Here is a 22,540-nt window from a genome sequence, read left to right as displayed (position 1 = left end):
AGATCATTTCACTATATCCAAATTATATCATTTTGACAATTATTATTGACGTTTGTTGAAAATTGATGGTATTGGAAGTCAGTATAGACAACCACAAAACGAAAAATATAACTGGAAACGATGGATAGAACCTTTTTTGCATAAAAATGTTTCTCTATTTCAGTATCGTAATGAGTTCATTACAGTTCTAAAAAGAGTGCTCTAATGAACTCATTACGATACTGAAATAGAGAAACATTTTTATGCAAAAAAGGTTCTATAAAGTACAAGATTTTTTTAAATGTCCTGTACAGTGCAACCCATTTTGGGTGAGAAAGCCAGGTTTCTCGCTTGTTATTTAAGATAGAGCCTTGCGGTTTTCACGTTCCTGTCCTACTTTTTCTTCAAACTCAAGTTGGTCTAATCAGATTTTGCATAACTGTTTCCGTTCAAGAGATACAGGGCGATTTTGGAAATTAATACTTTTCGGACCCCTCCTTCATCTCCGAAGTTATTAGAAATAATGCTGAGATAAAAACTACGTCTGAATCAGAATTCTGCGTAGAATCCAACGATTCTACAAGAACGTGAAAACCGCAAGGCTCTATCTTAAATAACAAGCGAAGACCTGGCTGTCTCACCCAAAATGGGTGGGCAAATTTCGATGTTTTAGCACTACAACTTTTAAACCAGATGAGAAAGACAAAATCTGATACCCCATTCTCGGTCTCTTTTTCTGAGAAACTAAGAAGGGTAGTATTCATGTTTGGCCACCTTCTTTTGTTTTCGAGTTATAAGCGGAAATTGGAAAAATGGCGATATCGAAAAACATTTATATCTCCGCTAATACTGATGATAGAGCTCTGAAATTAAAACATTATACAGGCACTTTTTTACGTAGAATCCAGTGGCGTGCTCGTATTTTCGGAAGGGTTTTTATTTACGCAGCTATGACCCAAGTCATGTTTTTTCAAATGGGAATACTAAATTTTTGTATCATTTTCTGAAAACTTAATTTTTCCTGATTTCAAAAATATATAACATCGTATGATTCGGATCAATATAAATAATAGAAAATGGCCAAAAACCTCTTTTCACCTAAGAGTCTCAATATTTCTATGGTTTCAACTGTTGATGAACACAGAAAAATTGAGCTTTCTGTAACAAGAGCAGTGTCCCTCCGACAATTTGATTATTTCTATGATTTTCACTTATTTCTACAAAATTCGAATCAAGATATGTTTTATAAATTTTTTATCTAAAAATTGATTTGGAAATAACGGAGAAACCACAAAATCGAATTTTTCAATCGAAAGAGTTGTATTAAGTTGCATGTATCAGGAGATTATTTACATAGGTCTCCAGAATCAATACGCACAAGTACCAATCCATTTTAAACAGCGTATGAAACAATGCATATATGATTGAACTCAACAATTTAATTACGAAGGGACAAACAAGAAATAATATTTAACCTAATAATGACAACAATTGCACAAAGCACAGTCGACACCTCTTCTCGATATTTCAATTTTCAATAGATGAATATTTGAAAGTGTGTTCAAGCTACCTAGGAAACTTTTTCCAAGTTTGTTTATCTTTTCGAAACTATTTGTATAAAATAAATATAGATTCGAATTTTGTAGAAATAAGTGAAAAGCATAGAAATAATCAGATTGGCAGAAGGACACTGCTCTTGTTATAGAAAGCTCAATTTTTCTGTGCTCATCACCAGTTGAAACCATAGAAATATTGAAAATCTTAAGTAAAAAAAGGTTTTTGACCATTTTCTGTTATTTATTGTAATACGAATCATACGATGTTATATATTTTTGAAATCAGGAAAAATTAAGCTTTCAGAAAATGGCACAAAAATCTAGTGTTCCCATTTGAAAAAACATAACTTTTGGTCATAGTTTCGTAATTAAAAACCCTTTTGGGAATACGAGCACGCCACTGGATTCTACGTAAAAAAAAAGTGCCTGTATAATGTTTTAATTTCAGAGCTCTAGCATCAGTATTAGCGGAGATATAAAAGTTTTTCGATATCGCCATTTTTCCAATTTTCGCTTATAACTCGAAAACAAAAGAAGGTGGCCAAAAATTAATACTACTCTTGTTAGTTTTTCAGAAAAAGAGACCGAGAATAGGGTATCAGAATTTGTCTATCTCATCTGGTTTAAAAGTTGTAGTGCTAAAACATCAAAATTTGCCCACCCTGTACAGTAATATGATGTTTTATATTGTTTTTGATTTCTTCAATGTAATCATTGTCTCATGGAAAATAAAGATTTGATTTGATTTGCCAGGGGCAAACTTTCCCACTTACCGCTAGCTTTTCACACATGAAATCCATCAGCAACAGTGTCGCCTGCTTGACTTGGTCCACTTCCCACTCGACGCCTTTGACCAGAACCAAACTCGCATGCAACTTCGGCCTGGTCTTAAAGATAACTTGTACCTTATACTGATCTTGAATTTTCATTACATAAGGACAGTTCGAATCGAAGTTTTGGGACATGATTGGCAATTCGAATCCAAATATTAACGGTATCAATTCCTGAAATACAAAGAAAGTTACAGATTACATTGGTTTGTTTTTTTCGAGCAAAGGCATAGGTTTTTTTTTAGTCAGAGGGGTACAGTGGTTTTGGTAATCGAAAAAAAATAACGTCAGGTACACATCAATTATTTTATCAAAAATAAATATTTATAGAACGAATAAATACAACAAGGAATATTTCAAAAACAACAACTAACTTCTTTCCTGTAAGATTTGATAATTGAGAGACCATTGATATAATAATAATAATAACGCAACGCAACGCAATGCTACGCAAAATGAGAACCTTGATGACAAAAGCGCACAAGCACCATCCGAAAAGTAGCATTGAGAGTAGAGATGAGCGATACCGTGATATCTAGATCACGTTGTGAAACGTGAACGTTACTTTATGATATCAGTGAAATCAAAGTGTGACGTGATCACTGTTTAGGTTGCTTGTTATTAATATTTGTATGAATCACCCGAACCTTAGTTCGTTTATCTTTGCAACTCGAATTAGTCACTCTTATCATTCAAAGCAAAGCAAAACTAATGAAAAATTATTATAAAACCATCCATTTTTCTTACATTTTCAACTCTTTTTCTTGTTTCAGCTTTAGTTAGGAAAGTAAAAGAAGGATATCGATTTTTCAAATGTTTCCTCAAATTTGAAGAGGTGGTTTTGAAAGATAATTTCAACTTGCATAAATTACAAGTAGCATAATTTACATCAACTTCTGTGAAGAAAGCCCAAAGACTGCTGGTCTTTCGTCTGTTATTATTCTTTCGCCAATTATTATTACGTCTCTGACGTGTTTTCGTTTATTTTTTATAATACAGAGTACCATTTATTGCTTCGGTCGGCAACTTCAATATAGAAAGAATTTCTTTGGGGTTGTTTATCAAAGATAAGCATAAAATTAGAATTTTATTGCCACCACCAATTATGCAGTAATTAAGTAGTTATTATTTGTTTGTAGCAAGTATTTATTGTTCAATTAGTCCCACAAAAATATTTCCTAAAGCAGGCGAAGTAGCTACGATGCTGGGATTGTCATAAAAATATGCAATTATGTTAGTCGAAAAAAATATTTTCACGGATTTCCGAAAAATTAAATGAAAGGGGTGATGGCAATGTGGGAGTTAAGACTACTAATCTTCTGCCACAGCCATAATATGTAGTAATCACTTCAAAACTGAGGACTCCTAAAATAGCTTATTATGCAAAATCTTTTTATATATTTAGAGTTTTTTCTTATGTTTGTACTCGTATATGTTGAAAGCAATTGGGAAACGAATATTATTAGGTATTAAAATATATATAAACTGTCAGCCGTTATCTCGGTTGCTATGAATTCTATGATTCTTTTCCGGCCTAGTCCGGGAAGTACGTACTTTCCGGACTAGGCCGGGAAATGCTACTTTCTCAGAGAAGAAGCGTCCGGGAAGTGAGCACTTCCCGGCTGAAAAATCGCAAGCTCACACTAAACACTGCCAAAACAAGAGTCATGTGCTTCAGAACAAAACAGTCTACACAAATTATACCAGTTCATATAAGCAAGAAGTAGAAGAAGAAATTATACCTGAAGAATTAAAAATTGCTGAAACAACTTTCAAACTCCAGGAAACTGCGAAATTTCCTGGAATAAACTTGGATGAACACCTTACTTGGGGAGAATAATTGAAAAAACCAACAGCAGCTTGAACTCAGTATGCTACACAATCAAGATATCATCGAAATACATAGGCATGCAACTATTGAAAACTGTTTATTTTGCAAACTTCGAATCCAAAATGAGGTATGGTATAATCTTTTATGGAGCAAATAGTAACATGAAAAAAGTATTATATTATATCAAGGGAGAAAATGAATTGAAAAATTTCAAGAAATCTTCATATAAATTATTGATGGAATTGGAACCCTTTGATATGGAAGAATTTAATAATATGTGATTATTTGTTCTTATTTTCTTTCTACTATTTGTAGTATATAGAAATAAAGATCTGTTCTATTCTATTCTAATAATAATTGGGAAAAAATTAAATTTGATTTTTTCAGATACACCTAATACTTTTCATCGATAAACACGAATCACGAGTATAGGAACTATATAGTTCCTATACTGTGCACGAATAACGGAACATAAAATGATAGAAACTGATATATTATATCCAAAGTCACTTGGAGGAAGCCAGAATATTTGGATTATACAAGGGTTGTCCAAGTTTCTAGAAATTTCTTTGGGGCCAGTGAATTTATTGCCTAACAATACTTTCAAATAAAACCCTGGTATTTAGCAGATCGTGGTATCCACTTCAAAGAGATATCTGTAACTTTCAAGTAACTTTGAATATACTTCGGATATACTTGTTGATATTGAAATTCTATGCGGCGCATGCGAACTTCATTATTTGTACTGAGCTGTAAAATCAACCTTGTTATTTTCTCTTATGGATGATGAAAATGTACATATTTGTTATTCTTTTTTGTTGTATTATATATATTTTTTTTTGTTCGTGGGAAATATATACATTATTTGAGAAATTTTGTATTTTATTTATGAATTCCCATAATGCTAATAATTTAACTAATTTGAATTTCGCGCCAAGTGCGGATTCAGTATGTTGTCAAAGTAGGTATCTGTAATACACAGATAACAGAGTGCTGTAATACCACAGTTATTTATGCTAGCAGTCGTATGAGGGCTCAAAAAACAGTGTTTTCCATCGTAGAATGTCAGTGTCCGATCTATTCTACCACAGCCGTCTTCAACTCAAGCCATGCACAGTAAGAGCGGCAACAATGTCTGAGTGGCCTATAGACCCAAAATGCATCGGGAAGGTCGGGGTTTAAGAGGGAATGGTACCACTTGACTTTTCAGTTCAAAACTTAAAGGGGAATAACTATTCTTAGTTCTTACAGATCACCGATTTGTGTGGGGTTTTCTGATAATTTCTTCAAACAAGTTGCACTTGTTACCGGTTTTGTGTACCGAGTGTGTATTGTTTATAAAGTTCATCTGAGTGTTTGAAATATTGTGATATTGATCAGTTTTAAGTGTGATTCAGTATCAATTCTGTGAATTAGTGCTTGAATTTACATAGTGATCTGGTACAAAGTTTCTGACTCTTCCTGTCTCCCCAGAAAAACATTGAAAATGCCTCGTCGCTGTTGTGTTACAGGTTGTAAGTCCAATTACGACTCACAAAATACGTATGTCTCTATTTTTAAATTTCCTAAGGAACCTGATTCAAGAATGAAATGGATCTCCGCTATACCTCGTATATACTATATATATATATATATATATATATATATATATATATATATATATATATATATATATACATATATACATATATACACATATGTGTGCTATTTTCGAGGTAATTTTAAATGATAGTTCCTTAGAATCGAACTTTCTACGAGCGGTTGATCAAAAATATATTCTTTCAAAATTAACATTTCTGAGTATTCAGATAGAATACGCTTTTGAAGAATTTCAAAATACTTGTTTATGTGGAAAGGACTATAAGAAAATTTTATTTCATTTGCTGTCAGTGTTCGCGAATATAATATTAAATGATTATAGAAAAGAGAAGACCAACTCTAACATTGAATCCAAAAAGACCGATTCACCCTCAGATTCATCTAAACACCTCCCTAAAAAAAGAAAATTACAAACTCTCCAGATAGTATGAACAGAGATATATCATTTTATTCATTTATCAACTAGGTAAGAGTTTATGTTTCGTTATTTTTGTTTGCACAGAATATCTATATTATTTTATCTATTTATCAACTACAGAGTTTATGTTTTGTAATTTTTATTTCTCTGTGCACGGCTTGAGTTGAAGACGGCTGTGATTCTACTCTGTTATCTGTGGCTGTAGGCTTAGTTCCTTAGTTCCTAGTGCTAGTGTTAGTTCTTACTTAGGTAAAGTGCACAAATTTGACATTGATTTGTCAGCGTTCAATTCTAAGTTATTAGTCAGTACTTATTTCTTATGAATGGTGCATAAACCAGCCATTTGTGAAAGTAATTTTTGAACACATTAAAACAAACATTTATTTAACGAGTACGTTTTCTCAGAATTTCTACCTGAATTCGGCTATATAAAGCAGTTCTATAGTCGAAAAGGCTCAGTTGAATATGATTGCTTCCACCTCATTTCATCCCATTATTAATTTTGAGTTTCAAAAAAAGATGTTGAAATGTGTTGAAACTGAGGAATGGCATCGTCATTACGACTTCATTGTAAATACTGGTTCCACTTACGATGTCACCAATTATATAAAAAAGGAAAATCCAGTATTTCTCAATTATTTTTTGACCGTGTTTGTGCATAAAAGGGCGAAAGAAAATTTTAAAGATAGAGACTACGAAATTACACAATATCTTTTATATAGAGGGGCAGAGCCTACGATGTATTGCCATGAAGGCGGAAAGTCCTACAAAATACTCGATTTTGTAATTAAATCTGAGGGTAAGTTAACTCATGTTAATTGCCTTATTTGTAGATCTTCAATTTATTCTTTTTTATTTTTAGCTCTTCAGCTAAAAAGTAGTGCCATGCACCAATCCTCAGAGGTGAGAATCAATGAAGGATTCTACAGTAGGACGAGCATACAGAAGATAACAACATAAATATGTAGGTCCAACCCAAACGTAGCAGTGGACCCATTTTTCCAATTTGCAGTAGGTTTTCCAATCATCTAACTACCAAAGAATTACTTCTCACCGTTTCTACAATTACCATTAAATTCTTGCATTTTTATGTAGTAATAATACAAGAATAAAATAAAAATAATTTCCAAAAATGTTTTTTTATTGTTTTTCCCCGATAAACCGTGCTGGCTCAAACGATAGGTGAAATTTGGCATATTTTATGTCTCTACTCCAAATTTCTTCATCCAATACAATTCATTCAATTGCTATGAAGCCATAATAGATAGAGAAAAAGAAATTCAGTAGTTAATTCATTTATATTGATTTTAAATAATATATTGAGGAAATTATACTTCATACATTAGAATATTAAATTCAAATGACGTTACTAAACATTTTCTAATTTCAGATGAAAGGTTAATTGGAATATTTCTACAGTATATGAAATATCTGGACGATCCTGATAAAAATCCGTGCGATCTTTTTCCGGAGTACTTCTTATACAACAATACCGCAGTTCTAGCAGCTGTTGCCTATCAGAGTTTGGCTCTTGTGCAGTACGCTATAAAACTTAGTTCTCACCATAATGAACGATCATATCACTTCAAAAACACACCCTTACACATAGCAGCTTCATTTCCACGTGTGGACATCACAAAATACATTCTAAAATATTATCCTAATTTAGAAGAAGGAAATATATTGGGGGAAACGCCTTTATTCTTCGCTGTCAAAAAAAACCGAATTGGACAAGTGAGATTTTTTTTTAAGCTCGGAGCAAATTTCAGAGCGAGGGATTTAAAAGATAACACTCTACTGCATGTTGCATGTTACCATCTAAGTAAGACAGAAGTGGAATTGCTTAAGATTTTATTGGATGCCGGATGCGATCCCAATTCCTTTGGCGATTATAGGCTGACTCCTTTACATATCGTTGCTATGAATCAACTTAAACCTAGTGCACTGGAGTTTGCGAAGTTACTAATTCAAAGAGGAGGTGATGTGAATATTCAAGATTTTTGGGGCGACACTGTTCTGCACGATTTAGCATACTGTTGTGGGGGCTACTCGTTCATCCAGTTTTTCGATTTATTCTTGAACTCCGGCGCTAACTTAAAAATTATTAATGATTCAAATAGAACATATTTGGATATATTACTGGAGCAACGTGCTGGAATACGACAGATGATTTTGAAAACTCTGATCCTTCGAGATGTCAGTGGACAATTTAAAATAGGTTTTAACCCCATTAGTTACTTGAGCGAAGATGAACAATTTGAGAAAGATTGTAGAGAAGAATTGAGACGTTTGAATTCCTGCAAAATACCAAAATTTTTAACTGAACCAAAGTATTCTCTTGTGAGAATCCTCATTTCGAACGAAATGCAAATATCGAACCTCTGTATAAACCCAAAGCTGAGGAAAATCATTTCTGAATTCAACGAGGAAGATTACAAATATTACGGCTGCGAACTCAAAACACTTATGGAGAGTGGGCTGAAAATATTTCACGAAAGAGAAGATGCATATAACTTTTTTTTTGTCGTTTCTGAGGGTAAGCTCTATTTCCAAGTGATAAATGAAATTATAAACAAAATTCCAATAAAAGAATGGTACAAATTCGGAAAATTACTACAGGATCTCGAGGAGCCTGTCATAAGAACTCCTGTTCCGAAGAAAAAAAAATTATTTAAGACAAGGATAAGAATAGAATGGAGAAATAAGAGATTCAGAAGATATATTAGAGTGAGACGAAGATTTGTTAGACATATTTAATAATGTTTCAATTTTTATCATTTGTTAACTTTTCATTTTGTAAATAGAATTTTCCATGTGTACCTAATAAATAACATGTTGCGCTTTGTTTTCTTTGTCCTATTTTCTACGAGATGTAGAAAATAGGAAACCTTTCAATGAAATTAAAAAACCCAAACGATGAGGTTCGACTTACTGATCTGACGAACTCAAATGTGATCCATGAAAAAAATAGTAATTTTAGTTATTATCGAGATAACGATAATGAAACTATTAAAATAATTCATTTTTTGTATAAATTTTCATATTTTCTTCAGCAGAATAGTATATTGTGCAACAAGTGGGGAAAGTCCAACTTTTCTCGCAAGTGTGAAATGCTCGAGTGATATTCGTTACGATTATATAACGAATAATATCAATAATCATAACCAAAGCACGGCATTTTGACAATTCAATGACATTTCGCTGAGGCACTGAGCTCGACTTTTATTTTTTGGCGAACGTCCAAGAATGTTACCATGGAAATGATCACAATGAGGAGGAGAAACACCAACACGATTATACCACGTCGTCAAGTAGTATATTCACTTATCAATACGCCGTTACTATGGAAAATTTACGGATTCTTTTGGTTCATCAGAACATGAGTTGTATACTCTTAACGAATACCAAATCGAGCATAGACAATATACAGGGTGATTCACCGGGATGGCCTATTAGACGTTTATAGAAAACTAATCATAATTTTGAGCTGAAAATTTGCATATTGGGGTTTGAGACAATGATCTCTCTCCCTAAAATATTTTCAGATCTCTATAACTTCCGGTTATACCGGAAACAGACTTCTATTTCCTTATTTCTAATGGCACACCCAGTATATTATTGCATCATTAGATAACTTTTTTGATGGCAATTTCGGAAATATGCCATACCTTGGGTAAAAATTCAACGGTTCATGAGTTATTGGGATTCTTATGAAAAAAATGGTGGCGATGAGGACTCACATTTTTTTTTATATTACCGCAGAATGAGCTTTTTCCAGAAATTGTTTTTTCTTTTTCGATTCCGCAAATACCTAGTATTATAAGACTGTTTGCGGTTTGTGCCAAAAATGTACAGGGTGTTTATAAGAGGATCATGATCTTGGACAACTCAAATTCATTAAAACTCAAGATTTTCAAATTAGAACTTATATTTTTTATTATTTCAGTCGATTCTACGTAAAAAAATAATGGGGGTTACTCAAACAAACCCTATACCTAAAATGAATACTTCAAGAGTTATCGGGGAAGAACTTCAAATGAGGAAAAACCGCTATTTATAACTGTGGAAATAACTGTCTGTTACTTCCGGAAAACACAGAAAGAAATTAAAATTCGATGTTTGGATAACTAAATTTTATATTTCATGAATTTTAATTAATTTTTCGTTGGGATTGTTGAGAAATCCATAAACCAATACAATTTTCAATTACGAATAATTCATTACAATTCTTGATATGTCAAATTTAGTTATGAAGTTATTAGAACCTATATTTTTTATTATTTCAGTCGATTCTACGTACAAAAATAGTGTGGGTTACTTGAAAACCCTATACCTAAAATGAATACTTTAAGAGTTATCGAGGAAGAAGTTTAAATGAGGAAAAACCGCTATTAATAACTGTGTGGAGTAGTCTGCGATTTCCGAAAAACACAGAAAGAAACTAAAATTCGATGTTTTCATAACTAAATTCGACATATCAAGAATTGTTATGAATTATACGTAATTGAAAATTGTATTGGTTTATGGATTTCTCAACAATCCCAACGAAAAATTAATTAAAATTCATGAAATGTAAAATTTAGTTATCCAAACATCGAATTTTAATTTCTTTCTGTGTTTTCCGGAAGTAACAGACAGTTATTTCCACAGTTATAAATAGCGGTTTTTCCTCATTTGAAGTTCTTCCCCGATAACTCTTGAAGTATTCATTTTAGGTATAGGGTTTGTTTAAGTAACCCCCACTATTTTTTTACGTAGAATCGACTGAAATAATAAAAAATATAGGTTCTAATTTGAAAATCTTGAGTTTTGATGAATTTGAGTTGTCCAAGTTCATGATCCTCTTATAAACACCCTGTACATTTTTGGTCCAAGCCGAAAACAGTCTTATAATAGTACATATTTGTGGAATCGAAAAAATTGTTTTTCGAAAATAGCTTTTTCTGCTGAAATTTCAATAAAATGTGAGTCCTCATCGCTACCTTTTTTTTCATAAGAATTCCAATAACTCATGAATCGTTGAATTTTTACCCAAGGTATGGCATATTGCCAAAATTGCCATCAAAAAATCTATATAATGATGCAATAATATACTGGGTGTGTCATTTGAAATAAGTAAGTAGTAGTCTGTTTCCGGTATAACCGGAAGTTGTAGAGATCTGAAAATATTATAGGGAGAAAGATCATTGTCTCAAACACCAATATGCAAATTTTCAGCTCAAAATTATGATAAGTTTTCCTTAAACGTCTAATAGGCCATCCCGCTGAATCACCCTGTATACTTGTGGTATAAATTAAAGGATCATAATAAAATTCGAAATTTTTAGCGGTTTTTCAAATGGCTGTATTTTCGATAACATTGGTCGTATCTCAATTTGAAAAAAAGATTTTTGAAGCTTATAATTTGGAGATCTCATGATGAAAAAATTTTTCAAGCAACGTGTACCGCTCAATCCTAATGATTATAGTGTCTGAAATTTCGGCGAAATTTTTTCAGTTTTTATTTTTGCCCTACAGACTTGGAATTTTTTTTCCATTTTAATCACTTAATGGATGAGATAACTTGTTTATTCATCTTCAATATCCTTTTTTCAAAATTTCGATACGAGCATTTCTCTATGAAATATTGAACTTTGAATTGCAAAGGACCTTTTTGTTCTTAACCATCAATATCTCACCAATCAATGTTTGCACAGAAAATTAAAGGTATATTTTGAAATCTTGAATGAATTCTCTACAAGAAGTAGCTATGGTATTTTCGGAAAAAAAATTGTTCGTTCTCTACATTTATTTGAACAGTTGATAAAAAAAGGCTTTTGGAGGCTTTTTGGATAATCATCATGAGATCTCTAAACTATAAACTTCAAGCTTCGAAAAGTTATTTTTCAAATTGAGATACCACCAATGTTATTGGAAAAAAATGTTATCGAAAATACAGCCATTTGAAAAACTGCTATAAATTTCGAGTTTTATTTTGATCCTTTAATTTATTACCCTACTGTATTTCGATTATACGAATCTCTTCACTCGATGAAGTTCACGAAACACCACTTGAGCTGCGCTCTCTTGATGTTTCGCGAACTACGTCTCGTGAATCGTTGTATAATCAAATATTGTCTATGCTCTTGTGAAATTTTAACTGATTATACAGCATGCTTGTCGGGAAAAACCAGTGTTGTTCAAAATTCTAATATAAATATTTCTAGAACCAATACATCAAATGAGAAAAAAGTTAATATGCTGAACTTTCAAATGAGGTATCACTTACCCCATCTTCCCTATTCGAAATTTAGGGCCAGTTGCACCGTTTGCCTAAACATTATTTAAAAATTTAAACTGACTACTTTCTGATTTCTCTTGCATCTTTCAAATGAAGCTTTATGTGGCATAATCACTAGTTTTACTCAAGCAGGTGCGGATCCAGGGGGGGGGGACTGGTGGAACGTTCACCCCCTCCCAAATAGCCTGAGGACCTGTTAAATTTTGCCAGCCCTACTAGAATTTGACATACTAAGGCTCAAATAATTACAAGATCAGCAAAAATTTCACCTTCAATACATTTTGTGAAAACCCATATCAATGAATCGCAAAAAATGACTTCCCAAAATGGCGGAATTGTCTGGGTTCCACATTTTCAGTATTTTGGGTATCTAAAAATCTTGTTATGAGAAAGAAAACTTCTTCAAAAGAAGAAAAGTTGATGCAGGCAAATCTTCAAGTTTTTCGCTTTTGAATACAGCTGGACTCTTCGACAGATGAAAATCAATATCAAGAAGTGCCTGTAAATTCAAAGGATAGGAAATTAATGAACATTTTTTTTTCGTTTATAACTCTACCGTCCTCAAGGCTTACGGCTGGGTACGCCACTGTATCTGTGTAAGCATATTCAAGTCAAATCTTGATTTTTTTTGTCCTATTTTGTAGATGTTTGAATTTTCTGGAAACTAATGACTCTTTGTGTCTTTTTGATTGTGGCTTGGTTGGGATGTGAATTGAGAAAGTGCAGAAAGTGTGAAGATGTCTATCGGATTGCTTCTAATTCTTTAGATAACCTGTCATTGTCAACTGACTCATCATTTGCAAATGAAATATTAACGATTTGTAATGATTTCGGTGATAAAAATGAGTAACCCCCCAGGTAGCCAACCCATTGAAAGTTAGGTTATCTAGTTATTCTTTCTAAAATTGTTTCTGAATAAAATTAATGACATAACAGGTACCTCCTACAGGTACAAAATATTTGAATTGTTTCCTTACATACTTAAAAACTATAGCAATAATGAAATACATAAAATGGATGAACCAAAGAGGAAGAAACAACAAAAGTCAAAAATCTGGAAATGTTAAATCTGGGTGGCCACGCAAGCCAATTTTGTATATTTGTATATTATTTTCAATTTTTTGTCATTTTCTCGTAAATGAATCCTCTAAGGTACATATAATGTGAATTGAAAACTCATCATTCATATACAAGGTGTTACATTAAAAAAGTCTGAATTTGGTCAATATCGTTGTTTTCGAAAAACCTGTATATATTAATTTTGAATTGTGCCTCTAACTATCTCTTACACATAACAAAAAATAATGTTCAAAATATCTATCTCCATTTACTCCCTCAAAACAGAATCTGCGTCTGAGGTGTATCACCCGGTACATACCGGGTGAGTCTTTCAAGTTGAATCAGTTAAAACTCTCGAAAAGAAAACATCTTACAAAAAAAAATGTTTCATATAACAGGTTGATAGTTTTAAGTGGTATTTCCACTTTTGCCATAACCCCATAATTCCCCCTTGTTAGGGGTACGGGGGTCAATTTTTAAATTTCAAATGGGAACCCCTGTTTTCCATTGCAGATTCGTATTCAACGCAAATGAATACACAAAAGTTTTTACGAACAATTTTTTACGAATTGTCACAGATGGCTCTTCATTCGAGTTTTAATTTTCCTTCTGAACGACTTCAATTACTCCGTTCTTTAAGTAATTATTATTATCATTCACATGAAATTCGAACGTTTTCTGCTGAACTGTTTGTTTGAATATGACGAATTGATTTGTTTTCGGTTGAAAATATTTCTCATTAACTAATTGAAAGATGATTATATTGAATCTAGAGCAATCTCCGTCAAGCTCCATATTTTTATGCGCAGAACGTTTTCTATTGTTTTAACGAATAGTTGGATCATTTACGACCAAAATTTCATTTAGAGGGAAAAATTCAATCACGATTATACATGAAAAACTGTTCGTATAAAAATTTCGTTTTTTTTTCCGTAGAATATGAATCTGAATAAATGACAGGGATTTCCATTTAAAAACCCAAACAACTTCCAACCCCCAACAAGATAGGTAGACACTCGGGTAGACATTCATAAATTATAATCAATATTTTACAGAAAAATCGTTCCACTACCAATTCGTAGTGATTTTTTCCTGATTTTTGAAATGGTTCTTGGCTCTACTATAAAGTTTGCCTAGTGTCGACTGTCGCTTAAGCTCTTTCGCTTTTCAACCGTCCATTGGCGTACCCAAGGGGGGGTAAAATAAGGGTGATATATCTCCCCAGGAGGAATATCCATTATATGTAACAAACCTTATATATCACAATCTTATTATGAGGAAGCAAATTTCTTTGGAAAACTTCTTCAAAAGAAGAAAAATTCGAAATTTTGTTTTCTTTATCCCCCCAAAGCTTAGGTCTGGGTACGCCACTGCAACCGTCGATATAATTGTGAACTAAGGTATCAAAATTCAGAGGCTGCGAAAGTTGAATAGCCTACAGATCTGCCAATGGTTTAACGAACAATATTGTCATCTTTAGAAAATGAAAATTACCTACCCTAACTACTGTCACTCTCAAAATAAAAGTAATTTTTGAACATATTAACGACAATTTAACGAGTGCTTTTTCTATGAATTTGACTACATAAGGCTGTTCCATATTCGGAAGCCTCAGTTGAAAAGTTTCCGTGGTACTTGTACCTACCTCCGAAATTTTTATTTTGAGTTTCGAATAACGAACAGAAAAATGACGAAGTTAGTTAAAATTACTAATCACGATTTCTTTATGTATTGTGGGTCCACTTATGACGTTACCAATTATATTAAATCTAGATCGAACGATTCAGTATTTATCAATGATTGTTTAACCAAGTTAGTAATCAAAAGAACGAAAGAAGATTTTTCCGACAGGGACTACGAAATTATAGACTATCTTTTGTACAAAGGAGCAGATCCGACACATTGCCCAAACGATGGTAAATCCTCAACGAAATTACTCGATATAGTAATGAATTCAAAAGGTAAGTCAATTTTTTCTAATTTGATTTATTTGTAGATACACTTTAGTATACACTAGGGAAATAAATTAAAGGATCAAAAAAAATTCCAAATTTTAAGCGGTTTTTAAAATGGCTGTATTTTCAATAACAATGGTCGTATCTCAATTTGAAGTAAAGCTTTTTGAAGCTTGAAGTTTAAAGTTTAGAGATGTCATGATGAAAAAAATTTTCAAACAACGTATATCGCTCAATCCTAATGAATACAGTGTCTAAAATTTCTGCGAAATTTTTTTCAGTTTTTATTTTTGGCCTACAGACTTGGAAACTTTTTTCCAACTCAACCACTATATGGATGAGATAACTTGTTCACTCAGCTTCAATATCCTTTTTTCAAAATTTCTCTCTGAAATATCGATCTTTGAATTGAAAAGGACCTTTTTGTCTTTAACCATCAATATCTCACCAATCAATGTTTGCATAGAAAATTTAGGGGATGTTTTGAAATCATGAAAAAATTCTCTACAAGAAGTAGCTATTGTATTTTCGGAAAAAAAATTTCTTCGTTCTCTACATTAATTTGAAAAGTTGATAGAAAAAAGGCTTTTGGAGGCTTTTTGGATAATCAAGCGCTGAATTGAAAATATCAAAAAAACCATCAATGTTGAGTGTGCGTTTTACAATTCAATATCACCACAAAAATCCCAGAGAATTTCAATTCAATTCATGGAGCGGTTTTTTATTTCATTCGATCGAATTTTGTCAAACGTATATTGTATATTATTATATTTCTGAAATCTGCATAATTTTCTGAATCCAATGATACCACATAAGTGACATTTCATACGTCAAAATTTGTTATAATTCTATTTTTAATTTTTCATTCAAGTGAGCTATGATGGTTCCGGCTTATTTCAATTGACCCGTCTAATACTAGAAAATTCTAAATCCCGTCAAAAATACTAAATTGCGTTTTTTATCAGCAAATAAAATTCGTCGTAACCGTTTTTGGGGTAAAACTCATTTTTTTCAGATGGAACCATATTGGTACCGTGGTACCATTTATTAGTACTATTAATAAGGTATTTATCCATATCTGGTAATAAAATGTGCGATCAATACAATCAGAATTACAGCTAAAACAAAATAATTGTATTTTCTTATCTTCTTTTAGCTGTAATTTTGATTGTATTGATCGCACATTTAATTACCAGATATGGATAAATTCCTTATTAATAGTACTAATAAATGGTGGTACCACGGTACCAATATGGTTCCATCTGAAAAAATTGAGTTTCACCCCAAAAACGATTACGACGAACTTTATTTGCTGATAAAAAACGCAATTTAGTATTTTTGACGGGATTTAGATTTTTCTAGTATTAGACGGGTCAATTGAAATAAATCGGAACCATCATGGCTCACTTAAATGAAAAACTAAAAATTGAATTATAACAAATTTTGACGTATGAAATGTCACTTATGTGGTATCATTGGATTCAGAAAATTATGCAGTTTTCAAAAATATACGGGGTGTTTTGTTTAATAATCGAATGTTGGTATCACTTCCGGCGAAACAGGAAGTGAAAAAATAATCATTTATAGATCAAAATGTGTCGCATATTATGTTAATGAGATATCCCAAATTTCAATCTATTACCTTCAAAACTAACGGAGATACGGGGGGGTGTACCATGATCCTGTTACACCCTGTATTTCCATATTATATTGAGCTCGTAGGAAAGAAAATATAAAGGTGCCTTATAGCATTTTTTTTTTAATTTAAATTAACGTGTCAAAGCAGCTAAGCATTTGTTGACATCGATAAATACTTTCGTTTACAAATACGTATAATGTACTTCGTTGCCATTCTGAGGAAGAAGTAAACATTCCTCCGTTCTATGACATAGATGTTTTGCGAATATTCTGTAGATTTGGCAATGTTCTGTTAACTGTGCCTCTAGTTTTCAATTTTGCAGGTTTGTTGTTTCCTATCTCACTTTATCATAATACTGCAATTGATTACAATATAATGCTATTTACTTTTAAGGGCATCTCTATCTTTTCTTTCCTCTGAGATATTAAGTATATTTATATTATATTTTTTCAATTCTTCTTTTTTTTTCAATTTCAGATAAAAGGTTGATTGGAATATTCGTACAGTATATGAAATATCTGGACGATCCTACTAAAAATCCATGCGATAAAATCCCGGAGTACTTCTCATTCCACAGTAACGCAGTTATAGCAGCTGTTGCCTATCAGAACTTAGATGTTGTGCGGTACGCTGTGAAACTTAGTGTTCGCCCTAAAGAACGATCATTTCACTTCAAAAACGCACCCTTACACATCGCAGCTTCATTGCCAAGTGTAGACATCACAAAATACATTCTACAATATTATCCTAATATAGAAGTAAAAAACAGATCTTGGGAAACGCCCCTATTCTTTGCTGCTAGAAATAACCAAATTGAGCAAGTGAGATTTCTTCTTAAACACGGAGCAAACTACAGAGTGAAGAATATAAATGACGACATTCTACTTCATGTTGTATGTTACCAAAAACGAAAAATAGATGTGGAAATGCTCGAAGTTTTATTGGATGCCGGATGTGATCCCAATGCCTTTGGCGATCATGGGCTGACTCCTTTACATATCGTTGCTATGAATCAACTTAAACCTAGTGCACTGGAGTTTGCGAAGTTACTAATCCAAAGAGGAGGTGATGTAAATGCCAAAGAACATGTATATGGCGACACTGTTCTGCACACTTTATTAGAACAGTTTGTATACCGCAACGAGTTTTTAGATATATTCTTGAATTCCAGGGCTGACTTAACAATCACAAATGATTCACGCAGCACATTTTTGGATATACTCTTACTGGATTGTCATACATTTAAACGACAACATATTTTGAAACATCTGGTCTTGCTAGATGTTAGTGGGAAATTTAATATAGGTTCAAAACCCATTAGTGACGTGACAGAAGATCAACAATTTGAGAAAGATTGTAGAGAAGAATTGCAACGTTTGAATTTCCGAAGATTACCAAAATTTCCAACTGGCCAATGTTATTCTCTTATGGAAATCCTCATCTTGAATGAAATGGAAATATCGAGACTTTGTAAAAACCGAAAGCTGAGGAGAATCATTTCTATATTCAACGAGAAAAAATACACACATTACGGCTCTCAACTCAAAACAATTTTAGAACGTGGGTTGAAAATATATCAGGAAAGAGAATGCATATAACTTTTTCTTAGTCGTATCTGAGAATAAACTCAATTTCTACGTTATAAATGAATTTTTAAAATACATTCCAATACAAGAATGGCACAAATTCAGAAAATGTTTAGAGAGAGGGCTGAGTATGGAAGAAAAATTAATAGATTAAGAATAATTGATGCACATAAAAAAAGAAGACCAAAGTTTCTCATTTTATTGTTCATTATTATTTTATCGATTTCAATTCCAAGTGAATATTTTATAATGTTTCAATTTTTTTTTATTATTATTATTTTTATTTTGTTGTTAAATTTAATTAATTAATAATAACTCTATTTATTTTTATTTTATTGTTTACTATTTAATTTGTAAATACATGTAATATATTCTATGTAAAAATAAACCCTGTAACGCTTTATTTTCTAGTTTCAATTCCTTACGAGATGTAGAAAATAGAAAACCTTTCAAAAAAATTAAGGGTCTCAAACAATAAGGTTTGACCTCAGAGTAATGAACATAGATAGAGGGAGCATATATCATTTTCAATAAGCAAATTTTGTCCCCAACATGAACTATCAAATTTGACAAGAAGCGCGCGGAAATAAAAACATAGCAGTGATACGATATTTCACTCAATTCGCGAGTTTCTTCACAAAGAACGCACTTCTTATATTCCATAGTGAATCAACGTTTTATATTTACTCAGAATATGTAGAAATAAATACCTAAATATATCAGACATTCAGAAAACAAACTTCAAGCGCGCCAAACGACGTGAAACAACCGATGACACTAGGAGAGCAAAAGTTGCCAAACCTTGGATTTCAACAGTTAGATACAGAATATAATAAATATTCTGCTTATTATAAATTCGACAATTAGGAAAAATATTGGATATCTTTGTTTTCGATCACCATATATAAAAATAATTTTGCCATTCGAAATTCTAAAGTTGATGCCCTCCGCGTCCCCCATAAAGGGGTATTGAATAGAGGAGGTTCTGACATAATTGAACTTCTCCTTCAATTAACCTTTTATACGAAAAATTTTTCATTAAGTATTTCCTTTTCGGGATTTTTCACGGATTCAACTTGAAAAAATCACCCGGTATGGCGATATATGTATACAGAGTGAGTCAATAGTGCTCATTGGTCGATAGCCCTTTTGATAATTTTGACGGAATCGACAGTACCCAGCGCATAATCTTAAATTATATTTAACTCTTCTAGAGGCTGGTCTGAAAGTGGTGAAACACGATACCACCCTGTTTTTTCGAATGAGTATGCCCAATTTTTAAGTCATTTCGTGGGACAGAGGCAATTGGGATTGTGCGGACACTTACATCGAATGAAGAAGGAGAGGCCAGTAAGACAAATATGGGAGGCCAAAACACTTGGGTGGACATGATAGAGAAGGAGATCACAAAGAGGGGCAAAAGTGTCAGAGAGGCCATTTTGATTACTTCAAACAGGATTGAAGGAAAGAATTTTATTAAGTTAATATAAGTTGATATGAGAATGTAGCAATTGTGAATTTTGAAAACCCATACACCGAAAGGTTTTACATGGGATACAGGGCCGGCGTTAGGGCGCCTCTTTTCGAGGGGCGGCAATTTAGCCCAGTTTGTGACCGCCCTTTCATATTTCTGAAAAAATATTGATTCTTAAAAACAATATGAGGTTGCTCCGCTTTGCTGCGTTGATCAACATTCCCTGCTATACAAATCTCCAAACCGTCTTTACTAAGCCGCCTGTTCGATAAATAACACATGGCAACCCAACCAATATAAGCAGCAATGCCTATTACCCAAATTGAATGAGGGATGTATTTCACAAAGACGAAAAAAAACACTTCGAATCACGTGGAATTTGTTTACACATTCACCATACAGAAAATTCCTACGATAATGAATTTGAAACTAGTTACTGATAAATGCTTAGGCCCAGTTTCACCAAATGCTTTAATCTTGACTTAGCTCTTAAGTGAGGCCTTAGATCACGATTAATGTAATGTAGCGTTTCACCACACTCCAAAGCGCCATTTAATCGACCAATCGCGATTTAGCACTAATCGGCCATTTTTGGAGGATTATAACCTTTCAAGTTGAGATTAATAAGTATTTATCAGTATGGAACTCTTGTCTATGTAATTATTTTTCCGAAAATTTCTTATGTTTGGGTCAATTTTATCAAAATATGACTATATGTATAGGCTCAATATTTCCCATTTAAAATACACGTAAACTTTGTTTTTGTGTTTTATGAAATATATTGCAAAGAATAATTTATTGATATGTTTGATTGAAATATTATTTAAGAAGCAGTTAAACTTGTTAATAAAAATAAATAAGTTAATAAAATTACTTATATAGTTTTTTTTCCAGAATGTGTGGTTTTGTGAAATGGGATAATTTCTTTTTAACTTCTGCAAGTTTCCGACATTTCGAAGCACATCACTCGACATTTTCGGCAAAAATTAACTTTGTTTTTTGTTTACAAAATGACAAATGTTTTGAAATGTTATGAGTTATGAATGACCTGACACCTAGCGCCAATGGTGGTCATCACTGCTTATACGATACAGAACACTATATAACTCTTTGTTCACAACGTTGCCAAATGGTTCGACTATTTAATCGCGATTTGGTTAATCGCGATCATCTTCGGACGGGTTGATGCATGGTGAAACAGAAAACACTGTTAAGCCTGCTTTAGTAACAAGCCGAGTTTAATCAATCTGGGATCAAGTGTTGTTTGGTGAAACTGGGCCTTAATGTTTTCAGCGGAACATATGTTTTTAATCTCATTTAGTTCTCGAAGCGATTGCATGCTTTACCGCCCTTTGTATATTGTGGTGTGATAGGTAATCTTTCATCGATCGTACGCAGTGTCCTGTGATTGTGAGAATCAGATATATTACGCATTGTTCATCGACGTCGAAGTAATCCAGGAATTTATTGTAGGTAAAAATGTCCGTCAAAAAAGAAACGCAGTGGAAACGACTTCAGCAAGAAACGATAAGCAAAAACGCTAGATAAATCTAAAATGGCGAATTATCATCGGGGCAGGTTTTTTTGTTGTTGTTGGGGCGGGGTTTTTTATTGATACTTCTTCAGCAGGGGCGCCAAAAAATTCTTTGCTTCAGGCGCCAAAATTGCTCGCGCCGGCCCTGATGGGATATTGATTATATGTATATACTTTATGTCATAATCTCCATGAAATTCTGGTTTCGAAGTACCCCACTTTTTTAACAAATTTCATGGCTCTAATGACTTAAACCGAAAATCATATGTTGGAAATCTTTCGAGATAATAGTTTTTTTTTATTGAATTCCCCAAAACTTTTCAAGTCTTGCAAATTCACGGATCACGAAAAATAAACTGAAATTCTTTAAAAATGGCCTCTTAAAAATTCAGATAGTCCATTTTTTCGAATGGCATGCATGAATTATTTTTGTATACCCTAGCGGGTAGTCTTAATCTTTTGTTGACACATATTGTAATAATAATAGTTTGTTGCGACATAAACATAAATCGCAGAGGTTGAAGCCTGTACAGTGCATCCCATTTTGGGTGAGATTGCCAGGTTTCTCCCTTGTTATTTAAGATAGAGCCTTGCGGTTTTCACGTTCCTTTCCTACTTTCTCGTGAAACTCAAGTTGGTCTAATCAGATTTTGCATAACTGTTTCCGTTCAAGAGATACAGGGTGATTTTGGAAAATGATACTTTTCGGACACCTCCTTTATCTCCGAAGTTATTAGAAATAATGCTGAGGTAAAAACTACGTCTGAATCAGAATTCCGCGTAGAATCCAGTGGCGAACT

At 32.8% G+C, this 22,540-nt stretch overlaps 1 protein-coding gene across 1 annotated transcript in view; it reads right to left on the bottom strand.

Moving 5' to 3' along the window:
• Positions 1-22,540, bottom strand: part of LOC123682615 (protein bicaudal C) — a 165,131-nt gene that overhangs the window by 46,475 nt on the left and 96,116 nt on the right. The window contains exon 5 of the mRNA XM_045621348.1: positions 2,309-2,539. Coding sequence (XP_045477304.1) covers positions 2,309-2,539 — 231 coding nt within the window. The remainder of the gene's footprint in view (positions 1-2,308; positions 2,540-22,540) is intronic.

The sequence above is a fragment of the Harmonia axyridis genome, chromosome 6 (assembly GCF_914767665.1).
Source record: "Harmonia axyridis chromosome 6, icHarAxyr1.1, whole genome shotgun sequence".
Lineage (NCBI taxonomy): Eukaryota > Metazoa > Arthropoda > Insecta > Coleoptera > Coccinellidae > Harmonia > Harmonia axyridis.
This window is presented reverse-complemented; position numbering and strand designations above follow the sequence as displayed.